Source organism: Cephus cinctus, unplaced genomic scaffold (genome assembly GCF_000341935.2).
Source record: "Cephus cinctus unplaced genomic scaffold, Ccin1 Ccin1_scaffold0191, whole genome shotgun sequence".
Classification (NCBI taxonomy): domain Eukaryota; kingdom Metazoa; phylum Arthropoda; class Insecta; order Hymenoptera; family Cephidae; genus Cephus; species Cephus cinctus.
The window spans coordinates 74,536-95,484 of NW_014332912.1; the positions used below are offsets into that span (position 1 = coordinate 74,536).

A 20,949-nucleotide genomic window follows, 5' to 3' on the forward strand; every position below is an offset into this window, starting at 1 on the left:
CTCATTCCAAATAGGAATCACTACAATGAATAAAACGTGGTAATCGTTCCTATTCTGATATATGGTTTCATTGGCTCATGTTCTTATAATTTTTTTGAATTATGTACGAATCCTATAGGGCATTTTAAAGATTGACGACGGGGATGCTTTGAATATTGTATTTGCTTGAAACTGAAATTTTGTATGCGCAATAAATATTATAATTTTTATTATATGCCTATAATAAAAGGTAAAATTTTTCCCTCTGACCTTTAGGATTTGTCACATTTTTGTTTACATAGAGAAAACAGAAATTGATTACACGAATTTTCACGGAATCCTGTGGAAGTAGGTACGTAGACGTTGGTACGGAAAAAAAATATAAAGCTCTAAATTCCCGGTTTATAGCATTCACGTTTTCTCTATGGCTAACCATACCGGCGCAGTGACAACTGGTAACTCTCTGACACTCCTCATGCAGCATTTCTATTGGTTGATTCGGAGGGTAGTAGGCGTGGGCAAGCGAATCCCCACTGTAACTAAACATCCCCACTTCGACACCCTTTGGAATGTACCGTTATCCGAAAGAATCTCAACCCCCTTTAGGAACACAGTGAGCTAGGGGTTGAACTTTACTTGTACGAGAATAAGGGTGTCTGTTCGTGTCTAGCAACCGATAATCGGCCCTACATACTTTCTTTTTTCGTGTCTTGTAAAGGCGCCATATTTTTCTCGGTATCAATACAGAGCATCTTTGTATTCTTATGTAAATTATTCAATTCGAGTTTTTTTTTCTAATCTTGTCTCCTTTACAACTTTTTATTGTGAATATGTCAGATGGTTTGAAGGTACGAGATTTTGTGCAATTTGTTGGACAAAAATTGACTTTGTAATCGTATACGAAATAGTGGCTTTGAGGTTAGTTTCAAGATGCGCACAGTCATGCCCAGTCTTTCACGTAACCGGCATTCGTATTGTTTGCATTAACGTTCGGCTAAATAATACAAGCCCGTCAGTTTTAGAGCTGCAATAAAGAAGGCCTTCGCAAACAATTTCTAGCGGAAGAGAGATTAGTATTAGTAGGGGTTGAATAATCTCATTCTCAGTTTCTCACCGGGTCCTTTGGGGAAACAAGGCACGGCAGTGAAACGACCAGAGCGACGATAAAGCACGGTATTTGTTTGAGGATTAATAAATTCTCTGTTTGATCGTGAAATTTGGACGACCGTGTTCCTAGGAAACTTAACCGAATACAAGGAACTCGCCGCACATAAAAAACCATAGAGGTAGAGAACACATCTAGAGGAAATCATGGAAAAATTTTTCCGTTCTTTACTCACCGCGATTTTAAAACATTCATCGTGTGAACTCCGTTTCAATAAAATGATAAAAATTTTAGATATATTCCTGGACAAAAAAAAAGAGAAATCTTCGTCACCACCGAGAAGATCTCTCCGAAGCAAATGAAACGGTAAGACTTTCTAAGTACCTAAGTAAGATCGGGATGCATCGAGGCGTGCTGTCGCAACGTTGAAAATAAGCATTAAATATTTTCACACGATGCGTCGGCGACGAGTCGTGAAATCCGCGATCCGTGTTACCTATGCAAGCTTTCACTCACTTCTCTGAAGGAGGACGACGACGTTCGCGTCAATCTCACCAGAATGCGACACTGAAAATCCAACGCTCGTATTTTCGGTCGGCCAGTTTGAATCTTCCAGTGGTCTTGTAGCCTGTGAAATATCTGCCGTGTGGATTTAATAGGATGGACATTCGTCTCGACCTTTACCAGTGCTCTTACAGCTTTGGCACGTCGGTTTAGCTGGATTATAACCTGGCAGTAGTTTTCCGTGAAGGATTCTGAAAAATGAGGTTAGTACGTAGAATTATTGAGACACTTTCCGTAAGCAGAAACATATCGTCAGTTATCATGAGAACACGTCTTGTGGAGCAAGTGCTCGGGTGTCCCGAGGGTTTTGCAAAGGGTAATTCGAGCCCTGTGCCCGTTGCTGTATAAGTGTTCTCTTCTCAGAGCGTAAAACAGCAAGAAGAGGGTGGCGCTATCATGGCGCCTGAGGCTTGTGCAGCTGACGGCTCAATTATCTCGACAACGGGCTCACACAGTCACGCCTGCCAACCCTCTAATGTAGGTCTGGGTCCTTGAAACATCCAGCCCCAAGTCCATTGTCCTTCAGCTATTAACTGCCTCATCTCTGTTCTCAATAAAAGACTCATTGCCGGGGCATGCTTTGACTCGTGACAAGTATGGCTAACCTCCTGAGACCGACTGCTCTCTTTAGACTCGTTTCGTATCAGTGCTTTTAATCCAGGTTTTAATTTAGTCATAGGACACGTGTGATGGAGCAATAGAAAAATAGGTACATAACCTCCAAATAATTTATTCATGCTGTCTATTAATTATTTAATCGATTTTTTCATGCACTTTATTAATGATTCATCATTACACTTCCTGTATATCGTGAGGCGAATGTCATTAGGGTAACTCTATCCATTGTCTTAATTATGGTTTCTTCGGACGACAACCGGTAATGAATCCATTAGCCTGAGACACTCCTTAGATACATTTTTAGGCGGGACGCAACTCTATAGATTTCTTAATCAAAGGTATACATATAACAGAGACGTGAATCTTATAAATGCTTTAGAACTAGCTACTGGCACATCTCCTCATTGGAGGAGTCAGCCATAAGGAAAGGAAGGAAGGAATCTTATAAATGCTTTAGAACTAGCTACTGGCACATCTCCTCATTGGAGGAGTCAGCCATAAGGAAAGGAAGGAAGGAATCTTATAAATGCATATATTTTTTTGCATTAAATTCAAAATTTTCATTGTCCGCAGATTAGGCATCTTTAGGGTGTATTCCGAAATTTATCGATAGCATTGCGAAAGTAGTTACATCTCTCTCAGATATGCATAAATGAAAAAAGGACATAGCGCTGGTCGCGGCACTGACAGGAAACTTGGGAACATTCAGACTACTGAACTAGTCAAGTTCAAGGCAAACTATCGTCTTTCGAGTTTGCAATCCTTAGGATTCAGGGGTACAGCATTAGGTATATTGCATTCTTGACGCAGGCCCTCGATGGAATCTCGTTGTAACGGCGCCTTTATACGTTGTTCCAACACCTGTATGTGGATTATCCGCAAGTAGCCAGTGGTCAGTCAAGTTCAACATAAACTATCGCGTTACACCCGAGTGAGCCTTCGGCTTCCGGCCAATTATTCCTCAAACTTTTGACCGCAGATTTGAAATGCAATCTCGTTAGTACGACAGCTCCGGCGTGAAAACGGATGTATTATGTCAAAAAGCCGAAAGCTAGGACGGTAGAAAATTTTTCAAGGCCAGAGCCAAGGTCTCCCATACTTAACTGACCGGTACCTAGTACTTAGCGGTTTGGTACTTTAAAAGTAATCCGGGTCTCTTAACCCTGGATGAGTATCCAATACCTATTACTTTTGCAGCTAGATTATTGCAGAATTGCAAAAAAAAAATGTTTTTCAATTTCTTCTAAAGTGTTTCACAAAGAAAAGGCGTACGAATGATTTTGAAAACGTTTTCATATAATTGTAATTTATTAATTTCGAAAAACAAACTTCCTGGGGTTACACGATGGAAATTATAAGAATGAAGCAATTTGTATTCGTCAAATATTTCAATGTTATCTAGATGCAACTTATTCTTAACTTCAATCCACATCCCGAGTCGTTGCTGTCATTAGAATTTCTTCAATATCCTAATGGAAATGAATCCCCTAGGATAAAGACTTCAGCTTCACAAAGGCGAGTTGGAACCAACTCTCAGGGATAAATCTCACTAGCGGCGTTACCTGCCCGCACTTCACTTTATTTGATTACATGAAGACTCTGAGAAATGCTGCGTCCCTACCGATGTTTTCTCGAGTATACCGTCAGCCACTGTCATCTGGACCTCATTGTCGTTTCGATGAATTAATCAAATCGATTAAATATAATATAGACATATTCTCACATACATCACATTTGATCTAAAAGCGATCACCTGAGTTATAATATAAGTAAGACTACATAATTACGTAAGTGTAAAAGGCTTAACAGCGTTACCCTTATTTAATAACCCTGTACACTCCATTTGATTAGACAGAAAGTGAATATACGTGAAATGCTTTGGCAAAGATTTACAAATTAATTACAGCCTAAATCCTTCGAATACACATAATACTGGTCACATAATACATAATAACTTTTTTTTTCATTTCCTCCTTGATACTTTCCATATTATTTTCTTTTTTTTTTTAATTAATTACATACTTTGATTTTCATAATTTCCTTTTACAGATTCATCGCATCGTTAACACCCATGTGCATTTACTATTGCGCAGACAGTCTACCTGGACTCGTCTCACAGATGAAAAGAATTCAACGCAAGGAACCTACTTGGAGAATAGAAAATCAACTAGCATAAGAACTCAAGAAAGGAGATACGCGCTTGTTAAACAACGACACGACTGAAAGTCAAGTTGACAAAAAGAAAGTAAAACGAAACCTTTTGATTCAGTCCGACCCCTTGTTTTCCACGCAGCTGACTCCTCGTTATACGTGGAACTTCAACAGGAAAGATAACGTATCGTGGAAACAATTTAAAGGAGAAAAAGGTGGTACGTAACTATAGTGATTTCTGAATTTTTCATTATTTTTCTTCGCTCGTTTAATGTAATAAAGAATTTTAATATTCGTGGAAGTCTTTGATCGTGTTTATCTAGGTATTATGATAGTGTATTTTTTTAAGGTTACAAATCTAATGTCGAGTGGCTTAAGAAATTGATCAGTGATATTGAAAGTATCACTGAGTAAATGACGCACTCGTAATTTCTAGTCGACCTCTACTTGACTGGTTCACGTCGCTGGATATCACAGACACAATCCTTTTCTCATATGGTATTCACCCCTCAAGCCCGTTTACTCTTTGGTGCTTTGCTGGGTTGGCAACAGTTGCCAACCAGCCAGGGAGAAACATGAAAACACGAGCTCGAATCGCGACGCTTATATTGCACCGGGAGAGCAATAAAACAGTGAAGCTTGGAATGTCGCGTTTCAATCATTCCGCCATTGTGAAACTGGAATCGACGCATGGCCGCAAACTTCAGGGAAAACACATATGCTACTGAAATACTCTTGTTTGGTGTGCACGTACACGTGGATGGAAAAACCTAACCAAGAGAAATGAGGTAATTTTTGAAAGAAGCGTTTACAACAAAGCTTGATACTCTTTTTACATTTAATTCCAAGGGATGCGGAACAGTCAAGGGTTAGAATTGTGTACAGTACGGAATGACGAATTTGGGAAATTAAGTGTGATACAGAGGATGAAAATGGTTGCTGGTACAGAAGGAAGCATGGGAGAACCATTTGTCTGGTTATAGAAGAGAGAGTAAACACGTAGATGGGGGTTGAACGACGTCCAGGGGTTGATTTTGGTTTGGGATATAGTGGGTGCAGAAATCGCGTAGGTTTCTACCCCCGTGGGCTATATCCCCGGAATCAGCTGCCAGATTATTCTATTACCGCGTATCAACATGGGGTTTGTTTGGTCTGAAAACACGAGTTCGCCACATTGTTTCAGGCAGATAAAGAATTTAACGTCAGGTAATTAAAAGGGCGGCCTCGGGCTACGGAATATTATTCTTACTTTAAATCTCTAGCAATGTCTCCGCAGCTTCTCACGTAAATCTCTCCTGGGGACATTTTGTCTGTTCTTTTCATCTGTCCAAAGAACATCGCTTATCCACCATTCTCCCTGATGGAAACAAATCATCCGGAGAATCTCTGTTCTTTGTTTAAATTAACACAATCTTTCAGTAAAAGCTGTTAGCTGCATCTCCCTATAATACTTTTCTCATTAAATATCAAAACAGTCATTTAACATCAGTTTTTTTTTGTAATTTTAAAATTTTTATCATTTCATATTTTTTTACAGGCCTAACAACATTCCATACGTTATTGACAATGGGTTCAATTTAGTTTGACACGTTACTTGTTTTTTTCGAAATGGATATGTCTAGCATGGTTTACCGATCCTAAGCGAACGGGCATAGAAAAGCAATAATGGCCGCTGAAAAAAAGATATACATATATATCCAAACAGTCGGAGATATAACTATTCGGAATTGTCAGGGCGAAATAATGAAGCGGCGCTCGTCCATGAATTTTGCCATGCCAAAGTAACAATAACAATCGAGAGAAATGTTCGGTGATGTGTTCATTAAAATATAATTAATTGGATTGTCAGTACGGTAGAGCAATTGAGGATACTTTGTGTATATGTATACATATAGCGATGTGCACATTATTTATAGAGCCGTGGGTATGACTTTTTGTGCGTTACCGTATATGCACCGTTTATTCGGGTTTCGTTGGATCTCGTCATCCGCCTACGATTTTCTAGCGCAAATATATCCCCTTGGTTAAAGCGAAAATATAGAGGAAACGCCAGCATATTTCCATGCTGAAATTGTATCCGTTTAACAGATTTGTCAAAGCCATCATTTTACGAATAATATATTTATGTTTCAATTTTTTTTACTAGCCTCGATATACAGGTGAATTATAGAATCATTGTAGTCTTTCAGATTCAGTCACGGTTCAAGTTTTACTATTAGATTTGCAAATTATCACGTATACGAACGAATGTTGGTAATTCTAACCTATAAAAGTCATGCCGAAGGATAGAAAGCGTATTGAGAATCGTATGATTAATTATTTAAAAACGCTTTCGCGATTTAGCTATTGTGCTATCGAATCCGTAAAGTTTGATTGTTTCAGTGTGTATTCCATTAAAATTTCAATAGAAATCGTCTTGATCTTGGCTTTGCTCAGCCAACTTCATTTCGAACTCAGGGATCAGACCGATTCCAAGTTCGATTCACTCCTGGAGTCCCGCCACAGTTTCCCTAAGCTAGAATTCCCGAAGGATATATACAGAGAGGGGAATGATTTTCTCTACGAGGAAAAAAAAATCAACTATCATTAAATAATTTTGCTATTTTTATCGTACCTACGATTATTGAAAATCTTAAATATCTCACATGATTATTTTTTCTTTATACATTTATTTTTTCTATATTCAACTTTTTTCTTCTTCTGTGGTACGCGTACCTATGGACTATATGGTTTTGCATGCATATTATTCAGGACTGCTGTATCACCTGAAGATCGTTATTAATACTACCGTGGGCAATAATAGAAATCTTCAGGCGGTACAGTAGTCCTGAATAACCGTGTATGTACATGTAATATGCGGGAAGGGAAATATTCCTCGACTAGGAATGAGGTTCGGCATGAAATCCAATAATGATCTCAGTGTGCCCCCGACCCTGTAAGGTTTCACGTTATTTTCATCGTGATTCGCCGTAATTTTATAAACACTTTGAAAATCTTGCGTCACGGACTTGGCTTCGCGAGCAAGATTGCATTCGTTCAGGGGCTTCTTCGTCTGCTCTCAGGAAAATAATTAGAAAATCACATAACCAGACCACAAATCAGAGTCGTTGAGTATTTAATGGGATCACCTATGTGAAGCCCGTTATGATCAGAGGTAAAATTCAGATGTTTTATATTCCTTTCAAAATTCCCGCTTGCTTCATATCATTAACCTGATAAGATATTTTAGGAGGAAGTTATACAAATTCTGTATCATTGTAATAAAGATAAAAAATTATTTAAAAAATGACCGACACTGATACTGATAATACGGCAGTTCCAGAAACCGACACAGAAACAGATAACTATGTATCTGAGAATGAGGTTGCACCCAGTACGGATGGAGGAAAGGCAGATAAAACGGAAGCGGAAGACGAAAACGGAACGAGTGAAGCTGAAGAAGAGAGAGAAGAGATAAATGCGAATGTTGGAAGGAAGAAGAAAAAGAGCAAGAAAAAAGTCAAGGATGGAAGTTGTCTCGAAGAAGATTTCTGCGATGAGAAAGAGCTTTGGCGTGTTTACATGAAGTCGTACGTATTCTTATGAAAGGAATCGTTCTTTATTCCACTGGTATTATTGATTATTCAGATACGTCGAGAAGGAGGAGAGACTCGAGGCAGAGGATAAGTTTGCCCGTAGGAAAGCAGCCAACCTCCTGAAGTTGCCGAACGTCAAATCCGAGGAGGACATATCGGTTCCATACGAGTGCTTATATTTAAATGCATTCAGCAAAGCCGACGCCCTGAAGCTGCCTGACAAATTGAATCGAAAGGAAAAAATACGAATATGGAAAAGTTTAGAGACCAAAGTCATTTCGGATGCCGATCGGCAGATTGAGCGGAAGCTGCAAGCGGAAGCAGAGAGTGAAAAATTTCCGGAAGTGTGGCCATGCGCCGACGAAGAATATATTGAGGAACTGAAGAAGATTTTTAAGAGAAATAAGAAAAAAGAAATTTTTCCTCTTATCTCGGAAGAACGGGAGGAGCTATTGGAATTGCCTAAAGAGAATTTTGCAGAAAGGAAGGAACTCGGTCATGCGAGGATTCCGCCAGCGTGTCCAACGATAAAGAGTAATCTGATGGTCGACAGAGCTGCTGGTGAACATCCGGGATTGGTCGACGGTGACTACGTGATCTTTGAGTTGGTCTCCAAGAAGAAAGGAAATCGAACCTATGCGGATGTTTGTCTTCGCGGTATGAAGGGAATGCATCTTCAGGAATTGGAAGGTTCTCGTAGCCGTGAGAAAACATGGAAATTTTGTTTCTATCAGGCGCTTGTTGCTCTCCTGGCTAAGACTCAACTTCGTTATAGATACGCGTGGAGTGCGAATCTAGATTACATTTATGATCATGCATGGATGCTGTATGTACACATAGGTAGCATTAATCTCAGGGAGAAGCAAAGATTCGACGACGTTATTGTATATAATTATAAGTACAGTGTGGAGATCGAATTAGTATGTGAAACGAAGGACGTGCCTAGGGTAAATGAGGTAGAGTGGGATTACATAGAAAAGAATTTTAAAAAGAAATTAGAACTCGAGAGAAAGGAGTTGATGCATACAAATGGAGAGATCAATTCGCAGAAGATAAAGGATCAGCAAAATATACCAGTGCACAAGTGTACTAAGGTAATTGAAAATTGGTTCGACCAGTTAGACGTACGATATCAGAATTGTATTTTTCGCACTACGAGATACTCCTTGGCTTTTTGGAAAGATGATTTCTTCTGGTATCTTTACAATCCTTATCGCTGTGACAAATTTGGATTTTGGGATGATTCTGGATATGCGTGTATTATGAAATTTTGCTCGAGGGATTCTCTTAGAAGGCATTTGATGATACTTCTGCTAAGAGCATATGTATATGAAACACCTAAAAGCGAGATTAACGACAAAGTTAATGAAACTGATGAAATTGACCAGAGTGAAAATAATCAAGGTAAAAGAGACACTATAGAAACCACTGACGAATCGATACAAGAAATCGAAAAGAAGGAAGACGTTCTGACCATTCAGATTTATCAAATGATCTATCATAAGACTCAATTGTATAATATTGATCTATTGCAAAAATCCGCTCCTAAACCTCAAATGCAGGATATCGAAAAACAAAAACTCAATATCTGTCCGATAGATCCCATGGAAACATATGATCCTTGCAAAGAGTACGAGGATAACGAATTAATAGAGAAAGTCAGCTGGTTAAAGACGTTCAAGATAACATGGCCCAGATGTCAAGCCATAAAGAAAAAATCATGTCGGGATAATTCTGCAACTAGTGTAAAGTTAAGATGGCACCAGTATTACGTCGAAGAACCATATAAAATATTTTCTCTCTGGGCTGAAATTCATCCTACGGAACAGCTGTTTCCAAAAGAGAACAGAGGAAAACAATCGTACGCCTGTTACGCGGTCTGCGCTGGTATGACACGCATAACGGCGCCGGAATATTGGACGCCTAAGACCTTGGATGCCATTGTTATGTGCGGTGACAAGTATTACACTTTGAGTAAATTAGAGGCTGAGGCGCTTTCTGAGAAGACTGAATACTCGCAGAGGGATTGTTGGGATAAATATTTAACGGAGTATTTTAAGATCGGCGAGACACTTTTTCAGGTTAAGATATTGCCGTCCATCTGTGGAAAACTTTACTCCAAGTTAGCCAAGTATCTCTGGCAGACGTTGGAGCAAATGTTTGTCAAGTATCACTTCGGAATACTTACCTGCGAAAATACTTGTGTAGGGCTTTTTAAATTTTGTGGCGCCTATTACATGTGCGATGTCCAATCCTGGGGGCCACCATTGTTTCAATATGGCCATGCGGTTGCCTATCTTCTAAGGTCTACATCGTTTTTTAAATTCATGACTATTCTGATACTTACTATTGGCTCGCCTGAATGTAGCCGTTTTTCACTTAATCCTATAGAGATTGTTAAAGTTATTGAAGTTGGATCTGCCGACACTCCTAAGCAAGTAGATGCTCAGAACAGGCGTAAGACATCAAGTAATACTACGAAGGTAACTTGTCCTTACGAGGATGATAAGAAACCAGACCCGAAAAAGTGGCGACCAAAATCTGCACAGTCCGAGAGGAAGACTATAGATAAAACAATTTGCAAAGACGAAAGTAGTAAGAAGCGTTTTAAAAATAAAAAATAAATAAACAAGTATTTATAATTGTATGACGAATTATAGTGTAACAGTATCGCGTGATATTTGATTCTTTCACGTATTATAGATCGGGTTAATATTTATCTGAAGAAAAATAGGCGCATTAAAATACCTGCACTTTGTACGTGCATATTTGCACGAGGAAATAAACTGCCACAGGCGCAATGCCGTTCTTTGTACGAATCGTGCAATATTGCGAAATCAAATAAAGCCAGCTAAATTAAAAAATATTTTACGCATTACTCGCTCGGTTAGAAACACAGGTTAGGATGGATTTGATTTTGCAAATATTTAACATTGTTATAAAAAGGAAAGGGGCGAGGAAAATAAATTCATCGAAATCAACAGTTTCAATTTTCAACAGAATTTCGCAAAATGCGAGTATCTCAATTCGGGCTTCAGCTTAAGTTCGCGCTGCCAACTTTGGACAGTTGAATAATTGAACTAAGGGCCTCTACAGTAAAAAGAGCAAGTTGATCGTCTTTAGGTCTCAGACCCTGCAATGGTGAGGGGTTTTCAAACTTGTAGTAAGGATTGTCTTAGTTTCGGTTGCATGAGGCTTTATAGTATATACGTATATGTACTCAACAAACTTAGTTAACTCTAAACGTAGAGAACTTGCAATGTCCATGGCTACCCTCTGTGACTATTCATACATACCCTATACTGTATGACACAGTTTTGATACTCCAAATAAAACATTTCGTGACGCAATTGTCGTATCAGTTGCTCAATATGTAAAAACACGTACCTATATATGACTCTTATCCATAACCAACCTATAGTTATCGTACCCAGCTAACGTTCAAAATTACGAACTTCTAAGTAGATAAATAAATCGATAGATAGCATGACGCATTTTCCCATATCAAGTGTATGTTATCTAATCGGAAAGAACGTATAACCTATATGACTGTTACGAATGACCAACCGATCAGTATTGTGCCGGTTTAAGTTCAATGACTGAGACTAATTTCCAGACAGAATAACTTGTGTACCCATGTATAAATTTTAATAAATCTCTAATCAATGTCAAATCAATATATCCAGTATGTAAATTTTATGGACGTTACTAAACGATAAATGTAACTTATTCACTTGCAATAATAGTTGATAGTGGCAACGAAGGTGATAGGCTAGTGTTGGACAATACGTGTAATAATAAATAATAGAAATATGTACATTAAAAATGTCTTAAGATTCTTAAACTCAAGCATTACGTTAAAAACGTATGGGCTTATTTGTATTGTTTTATGCTCATTGATAATCCTGTGGTTACACCAGTTGAACAGAGATCAGAATTCGTTGAATCGTAGCAACCTCGTAGATCAAACACGTCGTGAGGATGCGTTAATTTTGAAAATATTAAATCCATCTAATCCAAATTCGTATTCGAGGACACGAAAAATTCTTTACTGGACGAAAATGTTCCAGAGTGACAATTTTTATTTTGGTGACGGCGACATTTTCGCCGCATGTCCAGTTTGGAATTGTATTGCTACCAACGACAGGACTATCGAAGACGTAACAGAGTTTGATGCTATCATGTTTCATGGACCGGAAATAGACATTTTAGATTTACCGAGGAAAAGATACTCGCGGCAACGTTATATATTTGTGGATTTGGAAACGCCGATATATCATCCTATACAGAACAGAGAGATTTACAAAAATTTCTTCAATTGGTCTATGACCTACAGACGTGATTCTAGCCTCATGAGGCCTTACGGTATCGTCAGAAATGTCAGAACCAATGAGGTAATTCCACCTCATATACCAGCAATGTGGAAGGACGTGTCCAAAGGCAAAATAAGTGAGAAATCTCGGGATATAGTAAAATCAAAAACACGTCAGATTGCCTGGTTCGTGTCAAATTGTAAAACTTTAAGTAGGAGGGAAGATTATGTTGACGTACTTAAACAATACGTGGACGTGGACGTTTTTGGTTCCTGCAGTAATTTTTCTTGCGACACTCGACTGGGTGCAGAGTGCTACAAAATGGTGGAGAGGAAGTATTATTTTTATTTGGCTTTTGAAAATTCTCTCTGCAAAGATTACGTCACTGAGAAAGCCTTCAAATTTCTGGAATACGATGTCGTACCGATTGTGTATGGTGCTGTTGATTATGCTGGAGTATTACCACCGCATTCTTATATTGACATAATGGATTTTAAGTCGCCGAAAACTCTTGCTAGCTTTCTATGGGAACTTAGCTACGATTCAGAAAGATATCTTGAGTACTTTAGATGGAAGGATATGTACAAGGTACAAACGATACCGAACGAACACACGCTTTGCGAACTTTGTCAGAAGTTGCACGTGGAGCCACGACTTCCGGAAGTAATTGAAGACGTGTATAAGTGGTGGACTAAGGAACAGTGTTGGAGATTCGATGGAACAATATTAGGAATTAATTGAATGATCTTAATATAGGACGATTCTTAGTGATTAGAATAAAATTATCAGATGGTCATAAGAAATTTGTTTATTCAATTTTCTATTAAATACAAATTACTTCTTTTTTTATTAAAGGTACCTTATAACTATGCGTATGTAATAAGATCACAGCAATAAGTCACGATAATATTACCTTAATGTTATTATTAGATCTTAAGAATTAATATAATACTATATAAACATCCAACAATTGATTTAAGCCTTTAGAGTACAGAGCCTATTTTTGAAATTTAAACGATGGACTAGGCCCATTATTTTGGAGGATCCAAAGTCCGTACTTTAAAGGTTAAAAAACATTTCGTCAAATAAAAATAAAAATCACATATGTATACTATGACCTGGTGAAATTCAACTGTCTAGCATCGGTAGGAATCTGTGGTGTAGGTGATCTGTGATTGCGATTTCCAGTGAAGAAAATTAAAGCAAGTACCAAGCAGAACTCACTCGTTTCGAATTTTAACTATTTCGCATTCACAGACGGTGTACCTATTAAAATGCTAAGATTTGCTTGATATTGTTGTACAATCGATAATATTTATATTTTCAATTATATTTCTCGACGAGACAAGAGCAAGTATGATTTTTTATAACTTTGGACCACTTTCGCATCCTGATCCAATGGTCCACCAGCGATAAATATCCTTGTAAGTTTGATTACGTATTTCATTATTGTTGTGCAAAGCCTCACATAGTTGACAATTAATGTATCTCTTGGAAGTATCAATGTAATAGTGACTTTTCCATTTAAAGTAGCTGAGATATCTCTGAGTGTCTTTAACGAGAGCTTTGAGAAATTTGGCAAGCTCCTCAAGAGATGCAAAGTCTCTGGCGTTGATGTATGAATCAGGCGGTAGAAAAGTGCTATAATCCGCAGAGCCGTAAACTACTGGTATTACATTATACTCTAACACCCTAAATACCTTTTCAGTGAGATAATCGCGACAGAGAGAATTTTCAAAAGATAAATAAAAGAAATAATTGTCGTTCAATTTTTCGTAACATTCAGTTTCTATTTCTCGAGGACACTCCAGTTTACCGCATTTACCATATATGTCTATGTCCATATATTTTTGAAGCCTTTTGACAACATTCTCGCGTCGAGATGACGTAAAGCAGTTGGACACGAACCATGCAGCCATTTTGGTCTTATTTTGTACAATTAAATCAATCTCCTTCGGTACCGATGTGTCTGTCAGATTCTTCCAAACGGCTGGCAAATATGGTGGTATGATCTCATTGGTTTTAATTATTTTCACAACGCCGTAAGGCCTCATAATATCAGCATCCCTTCTGCACAAATAATTTTTTTAAATCCTTTGACATTCATAAATATAATGTTTATGTACCTGTAGGTGATAGTCCAGTTGAAGAAATTATTAAAAGTCGGATGATTCGGTATCGGATGATATATCTGCGTTTCGGAATTCATGAATATATATCTTTGGTGAGGTGACCTTTTTTTTGGTAAATCTTTGTAATTCAGTTCCGGTCCGTGAAACAAGATAGCGTCGAAATTCTCGACAGGCTGATAGTTCCTGTCGTTGGTACCAAGACAGGAGAAGATTGGACAATCAAGAAAAATGTCGCCATCGCCGAAATAAAAATTTTTACTTTTAAACATCATCGTCCAATACAGAATCGTTTTCATTCTTTTGCTTAAATTTCTCGGTGATGTAATATCTTCATTTTTTGATATTATTTCAACACCGTCTGCTGGATTTAATACTCTCATTGGTTGACGGTTATATAAAGCAGAGTTGTCATTTATAAAATTATTTTTCAGAATTATAAAACACAAGACAGTTAACGATACAATAAGTAACACAGTATAAACTCGAAAAGTTATACTACCAGTTAGGTATCTATACATTTTTAAAAGCACTTAACTTTATACACGCTAGTAGCCAATGCTTTACGCGAGTCGATGAGTACTAGACGTTTTACTAAATTATCAAGCTATAGTTATCGTCACACGTTTATTTTATCTTAAAAGTCCGGTACGTAGAATACTCTTGTTCGCCTGTAATCTCTAAAACGATAATACAGAAATATAATCGAAATATTCAATTAACATATAAAACTAAAATGCGTACTTTTAGTTTGACAGAGATCACAACCTCTTGCGTACTCTTAGATACATATTATGTGTCCGTTCATACATTGATTTTAATGAAAGAATTTCTGTTCATTAGCTTCAGGAAAATTATACTTATGTATCTCCTCGGTCGCCGATAAGGTAAGAGCCACGTGAGCTTGTCACGTAACCCGTTTCCTTGTAAACCAAATAACGTTCGCCCAAAAGTCTAATGGTTGAATAATTCAAATACAAATAATATGGATTTACAACTAGTGCCATCTTATAGGTTAGATTAAGTACGCACCTTTCTCTAATTGTTTCATGAGGATTTCGATTGTCTTCGGTACGTTACACCGTGCTGATCGCAGCGCAGCTCATCATTCCCCGATCAGTTCCGAAACTTTCTGGTCACTGCCGAACGTCAAAAATAGTTGCAATACTCATGAACATTGATGTTACAGACCGAGTAAGTAAGCGTCACGTGAAACTCTTTTTCCTCGTTACGAAATGCTCGCGTGAATTCGAAAACATTCGGTTACATCGAGTCACATTGCGGCGAGCCAAAAACTGTGTCTAGTAAGTCCGCTGCGTGTTCTACGGTTGAAAGACAAATGGGAGGGATTGTTTCTAGCCGAGCGCCGAAATTGACGGTACAAAGCACTTGGTCTATGAGGGCGCTCGAGTAGCCGAATATCTGTTTGGCGCGAGTTCATTAATTCGATTAAAAAATGTAGAAGGTATAAAATATCAAAGTATAATCACCCACGGAGATTCGGAGAAACTGTATCTTGTCGCGTGAGGTTAGACAATTTAAACAATTAAGACCATTAAATATTCGCACAATAATTTATTCGTTTATACACATTGATAATTAGTGTTATTTACAGGGATATTTACACCCTAATTTGTATGTACATTCTCCATTACAGAAGGAGATCAAATGCAATTGATAGATTTATAATAATGGACGTACAAAATTCATTGACGTCAAACGATTTCTAGGTTCAGGTCAGAAATGAATTCAAGTTGCTCCCGTCTCCATGAAGGAAATAGTAATGTCTCTATGCCCCAAGAAAATGCATATGTAGATCGACTATAAATATTTTCTTAAAAATCACACTACGCAACTTCCAAATCCGAACTGTCGGTATCCTGTTCGTGTTGAGGTCTGTTTAAAGTTAAGTGTCCAGCAACTCTAATAGGAGGCGTCGCTACGTTCTCGTCGGGGCGCTGTCGCTGCTCTAGTTGTAACTTTCGTAGCCGTTCCTGCTCCTCACGTTTTTGTTTACGCCACTTTGCTCTCCTATTCTTGAACCAGACCTGGAACAATAATTACCGATCGCTGGATGAGTACCGAATTATATTTAGTGAGTCCACGAGTATCTACGGCGAGTACGAAAACTTGTATTCTTTAAGTTGTCAAGTTTCGTGAGTGCCTCCCCGTGTTATAACCTACCAGACGACCTGTCATTGCGCATTGTTATCGTTAGCCCTTTTTTCTTCCGTCTCAATGAAAACGGCGACAAAGGAAAAGAGTTAGCCCGTGAAGAAATGATACTTTATCACTAATTACTCAAATGGAAAATAACAAGGGAGAGAATTTGTGTTTCTCTTGTTCCACCCTGTTTTCAAACTCCCGTTCTGTCTGCGACTTCTAACCCCATGCCGAGAGTTCACGAGCCGAGCTTTTGTAGGGGTTAAAACGAGAGTAAGGAAAGCTTATTATTAATATGAATGAAGAACTAGAGGGTTGCTTATTGCTGTATTAAATATATATGTGTGTATATATATAAGAAACACGATATAGAAGGTTATTACATACATTGTATTTAAATTAAGGGTGTCGCGGCAATTTCAAATTTTCATAATTCTATTACTTTATGGATAACCTTTAAATTATTTAATTTAATCAAGTTTTCAGTACTTTATAATTATGTATGACAGCCGATGGTTAATTACTTTTTTTTAATTAACAGATTGATATTAAATAGTTGCACTGAGATATGATTGCATAGTTCTTGACTTCAATGTAGTTTGATAATTATTAAAAAATGTATAACTTCCACGTAAATAACTATCAGGCTTTAGTACACGTGGAATAATTCAATTACTTCGTAACTCAATTAGGCTGTTACTTAAATCAGTATCGCTCCATTAATGGTAGCCCGTAGTAACAAGACTCATGGGAGGCGGGAAGATCAAACAGCGTCAACCCACATTTCAAATCAGCATTTGTCCATTACGCCTGTCTGATTCAATTCGGGGAGATGATTGACGATTCATCCTTTATAATACGAATAGGTACATTTTGTCCCTTTGTTCAATAAAAGAGTGAATTTATACGATTCGTACTTCTAAAATCGTCACAAAAAAATGTGAGTGAAAATGAAAAGTAATATAAATGTCTTTAACTAAATTTCAAAACTATTATAAAATTTAACTTTTCTTTCTCAATTTGTTCTTTCGGTGTCACCCAGGAAAGTCATTTTTCGACTAATTCTGAGTAAACAGCTGGGGGTTGCTTTCTGAGGCAGGTGTGGGTGGTAGGTATATGTTGTTTCAAAGTCTTAAAGGCTCCTCGAAGAATGGGGATTCTTTGGTCAAGCCGCCTACGTGGGTGGTCTTGGAAAATACTAGGTGTAAATGATGCAGAGAACATATAAAATCCTCTCGGATCTTTCCCACAGAGGATATATCTTAGATGCTTAAGAAATTCCAATGATATCGACGCAGTATAGATATATCCGTACAGTAAAATAAAAATCACGTACTTTAACATCACAAAGACAGTCTGTGTACACAGTGAAATTATTTTTAATAAAATAATAATTTATCACAGCGCCTATTTTTACTGTTGTTATATACGATTATAATTTGTATCACTAATATACACTGGCTTGTGTACGTATTCGTGTATGGCTGTGTGTGACATTAAACTACATAACCTATAAGTCAATAATCGCAGTGGGTGTATAGTTTCCAAAGCCTTTAATCGAAAATACCGGCATTTTGGTAAACAGTAGTGTGTCGCTTATTAATATGTGTATATTGTGGGTAAAGAAACATTTTAGCGACTACGTACAATCATAATAGGCTTTGTGCATTAGAGTAACAAACAGTTGACATCCGACAGCGAGCAAAGTTTACCTGCATTATAAATTGTGCGTGGCGGCTAAACCGCCTGGCCTTCAAATATTTGTCAAGCCGAAACTCAATATCTTAAGGGTTGAAAAAAACCAATTTGTCAGACGACACACGATGTTTCTAGAATGTTCTGTGGGATGGCATTTTTGTTATTTCCCTCAAGAGTTTGATTCCTAAAATAATTTTTTGAAATGCGCGCCGTTTTATTATATAAATTTTGTACGTCAGGAATTAAAGCCAGGCAATTTTTTTATATTTAATTATGAATATTGTCACGGATACCGTTAATAATTAGAATTATACCAGGTAGCCCCATACAAAAAACTTGAGGGTTTTACAAATATGAAGATCATCACACGCTACCTTTATTATTCTGGTTATACCTTGATATAAGGGCTGGGGAGAGAAAATCGAAGAAAAAATAAGACAGTCCTGCATGTTCGTGCGGTCGTGCCTAGAAAGTCAAAATGAAAACTCTTGATATTTTTTTATCCTTGAGAAGAGCCCGACCGTAACGAGACTCTGTTTGAGTTTGTAAGGAAAAGAAATTTCAAGGGTTTCACAAACATTTCACCCCTTCTGGCTTAGTGCGGTTTGAGCTAACTATGTATAATCATAGCTACCGAAGTACACGGTATCTGGTTTACACGCCAAAGTAGCTTTAGCCATTAATTCCTACGGATGAAACTCACCTCGATTCTCTCCTCCTTGAGGTCGACCTGAAGTGCCAGTTGTTCCCTGAGTAGGACATCGGGATAATGGGTCTTATCAAAGGTAGCCTCTAGCTGCTCCAATTGTTCTTCGGTGAATATTGTTCTATGACGACGTTTCCGTTTTCCCATAGGACCGACTCCTGGCGCATTTGGATTCATGTGATAAGGATGACCCGTGTGATAAAAGGTCGGCTGACCGTGAAGCGAGACACCTGCAGCCGCCATGGCTGCCACATATCCACCGGGATAGAGACCAGGATACGCTGCAGCTGAAAATGAAAATTGTTCATTGGCTTCCTGGATATATTTAAAGATAATTAAAGCAAGAAAAAATTAATGAAAAAAGGTCAATTATCTTCAAATGGCTTTGACTAGGTGAGTCAATAGAGGATTTCAGTTGTATTTCGTACCGAAATTTCATCCCCCGTTCCCGGGGGACGGATTAGTCAAATTATTTAAACGTGTTTCCTGCAGATTCTTTGACGTTGCCATTATAAAAATGTGTGGGGGTAGAAATATTTGCGAGAGAGAGTCCCCCGTCGGTCTTACGTACATGGTAAGTGGCGAAGAATGACGACAACACCCCCTAACGTCCCAAGGGATGTCTTGGTTAAAATCTTTTAAAAAAAAAGCTGCTTAAACTTAACGTCCCACGAAAAAATATATTGGGGTGTCGAGGTACCACGTTCGTTCCCTTTTTTTACTCTGAGCATATCTTTTTTATCCTTTTCTTCCTCAGGGAATGGCTGGAACGGTTCGCGTCGGATTTCGAGCTACCCGCTCATCCGCGCGTGATTGAAACGGATTGAGGATTTTACTTTTACCATCCCTTAACATTCGCCGAGACCACCACGGTAGGAAAGACTTAACGCTACGAAGTGGGGATGAAGATTTTGTGAACGTGTACGTAAATCCCTTTGGTATTCCTGTCGTTTGTGTCAAACGTAATTTAGAACTTTATCGCGCGACAAAGTAGTATGTAAATAAAGAAATTCAATTTTTTAATTCTCTGACGTCAATGCATGATACGTAATTAGGATATATCCAATGTAAGAAAATAATATAAAAGGCAAGATTTTATGGAATACCTATAACATCCTATTGATCTAATTTTCTAATCTTTTTTCTCTATTTTTTATAGATTGCTGATCTACCCAGGAAATCTGCAGAAGTGAAGGCCAGGTGATGCAACTGTTGTTGAAGTGGATGAATTCCGGTACTTCTAGGAGGTGATCCAATGTTATCAGGATTCTGAATCATGGAGATGCTACTGGAACTTGTAGGTGTAACATTGCCAACTGGTCTGGGTGCGAGGATACTATCGATTGTGAAGAGTGAAGTTGGCGAGGACATCGTTGCGGATGAACTAGGTCTCGACACTTCACGTGCTCGGTATCTCGTTCCCTCAGGACTCACGGGACTCCTGCTGCTCCTGGAGAAAGTCCTTTCGCGCTCTTCATGATTCCGTGGGGACAGGTGATGCTGTGTCTCCGAAGTCTTCAATTTCTGCTGCAAACTCTCCGGCGAGTAATTGTACAGATAACGTGGATTGTAACCGGAAATGCCGGGACCATCCTGAAGAGGACTCGATGGCTCTGTCATCGGAGAACGTGACCTTGGCGAATCACCCGCATAAATACTTTCTACCATGTTACGTAGCAGTTCCACTTTTGAGAATTAGTAAAATCTTTTATAAAAAATTTACTTAGTAATTTCGTTCAAAGGTGAAATCGTTGATTCAATTTCTTTAAAGACAATATTTTAACTGTGAATATCTATGATCGATTCTTCTAATATTTCTTAGTGATCACTATGTGACGACAGTAAAGATGATAAATTCACTGAAATTCTTAAAACTTGTTTTAAAATTCTTTTTAATGGACCGTCATTAATTATTTAGTCAAGCTCATGTCCTGCATCTCGTTCATAA

General features: G+C 38.1%; 3 protein-coding genes and 1 long non-coding RNA gene across 14 annotated transcripts; 3 read left to right on the forward strand and 1 right to left on the reverse strand.

Moving 5' to 3' along the window:
• The first annotated feature begins 1,613 nt into the window (after nt 1–1,613).
• LOC107264810 lies at nt 1,614–11,378 on the forward strand. Of its 6 annotated transcripts, XM_025082011.1 has the most exons (7): nt 1,614–1,851; nt 4,316–4,635; nt 4,767–5,205; nt 5,267–5,623; nt 5,955–7,571; nt 7,734–7,986; nt 8,045–11,378. In XM_025082011.1, exons 5-7 carry the CDS (start codon nt 7,562–7,564, stop codon nt 10,614–10,616), a joined length of 2,835 nt encoding a protein of 944 aa, XP_024937779.1. In that variant the 5' UTR covers nt 1,614–1,851; nt 4,316–4,635; nt 4,767–5,205; nt 5,267–5,623; nt 5,955–7,561; the 3' UTR covers nt 10,617–11,378. The 6 variants fall into 6 exon arrangements, with proteins under 6 accessions (XP_024937779.1, XP_024937778.1, XP_024937780.1 ...); XM_025082010.1 differs by lacking the exon at nt 5,267–5,623; XM_025082012.1 differs by lacking the exon at nt 5,267–5,623 and having other exon boundaries at nt 4,854–5,205.
• Nucleotides 11,379–11,557: 179 nt separating this feature from the next.
• LOC107264811 (alpha-(1,3)-fucosyltransferase C-like) lies at nt 11,558–13,406 on the forward strand. The gene has a single exon (XM_015733484.2). It carries the CDS (start codon nt 11,805–11,807, stop codon nt 13,044–13,046), a length of 1,242 nt encoding a protein of 413 aa, XP_015588970.1. The 5' UTR covers nt 11,558–11,804; the 3' UTR covers nt 13,047–13,406.
• Nucleotides 13,407–13,559: 153 nt separating this feature from the next.
• LOC107264812 (alpha-(1,3)-fucosyltransferase C) lies at nt 13,560–20,679 on the reverse strand. Of its 6 annotated transcripts, XM_025082015.1 has the most exons (5): nt 20,174–20,679; nt 18,999–19,288; nt 15,467–16,482; nt 15,179–15,388; nt 14,448–15,114 (listed from the first exon to the last, which is right to left on the reverse strand). In XM_025082015.1, exons 1-3 carry the CDS (start codon nt 20,667–20,669, stop codon nt 16,282–16,284), a joined length of 987 nt encoding a protein of 328 aa, XP_024937783.1. In that variant the 5' UTR covers nt 20,670–20,679; the 3' UTR covers nt 14,448–15,114; nt 15,179–15,388; nt 15,467–16,281. The 6 variants fall into 6 exon arrangements, with proteins under 6 accessions (XP_015588975.1, XP_015588972.1, XP_015588976.1 ...); XM_015733489.2 differs by lacking the exons at nt 18,999–19,288; nt 20,174–20,679 and adding an exon at nt 13,560–14,375 and having other exon boundaries at nt 14,432–15,114; nt 15,203–15,388; nt 15,467–15,813; XM_015733486.2 differs by lacking the exons at nt 18,999–19,288; nt 20,174–20,679 and adding an exon at nt 13,560–14,375 and having other exon boundaries at nt 14,432–15,114; nt 15,467–15,813.
• On the forward strand, nt 19,280–20,301 carry LOC107264709. The gene is made up of 4 exons (XR_001537012.2): nt 19,280–19,394; nt 19,494–19,575; nt 19,759–19,922; nt 20,161–20,301. It is a non-coding gene; the product is annotated as an uncharacterized LOC107264709 (long non-coding RNA).
• Nucleotides 20,680–20,949: the final 270 nt, after the last annotated feature.

Coding starts and splice junctions, on each gene's coding strand:
- LOC107264810 (XM_015733482.2), top strand. CDS start 7,703: ATGACCGACACTGATACTGATAATACGGCAGTTCCAGAAACCGACACA. Junction 7,987..8,044: donor TGGCGTGTTTACATGAAGTC/GTACGTATTCTT, acceptor TTGATTATTCAG/ATACGTCGAGAAGGAGGAGA.
- LOC107264811 (XM_015733484.2), top strand. CDS start 11,805: ATGTACATTAAAAATGTCTTAAGATTCTTAAACTCAAGCATTACGTTA.
- LOC107264812 (XM_015733490.2), bottom strand. CDS start 14,955: ATGTATAGATACCTAACTGGTAGTATAACTTTTCGAGTTTATACTGTG. Junction 14,376..14,431: donor AACTGGACTATCACCTACAG/GTACATAAACAT, acceptor TTATTTGTGCAG/AAGGGATGCTGATATTATGA.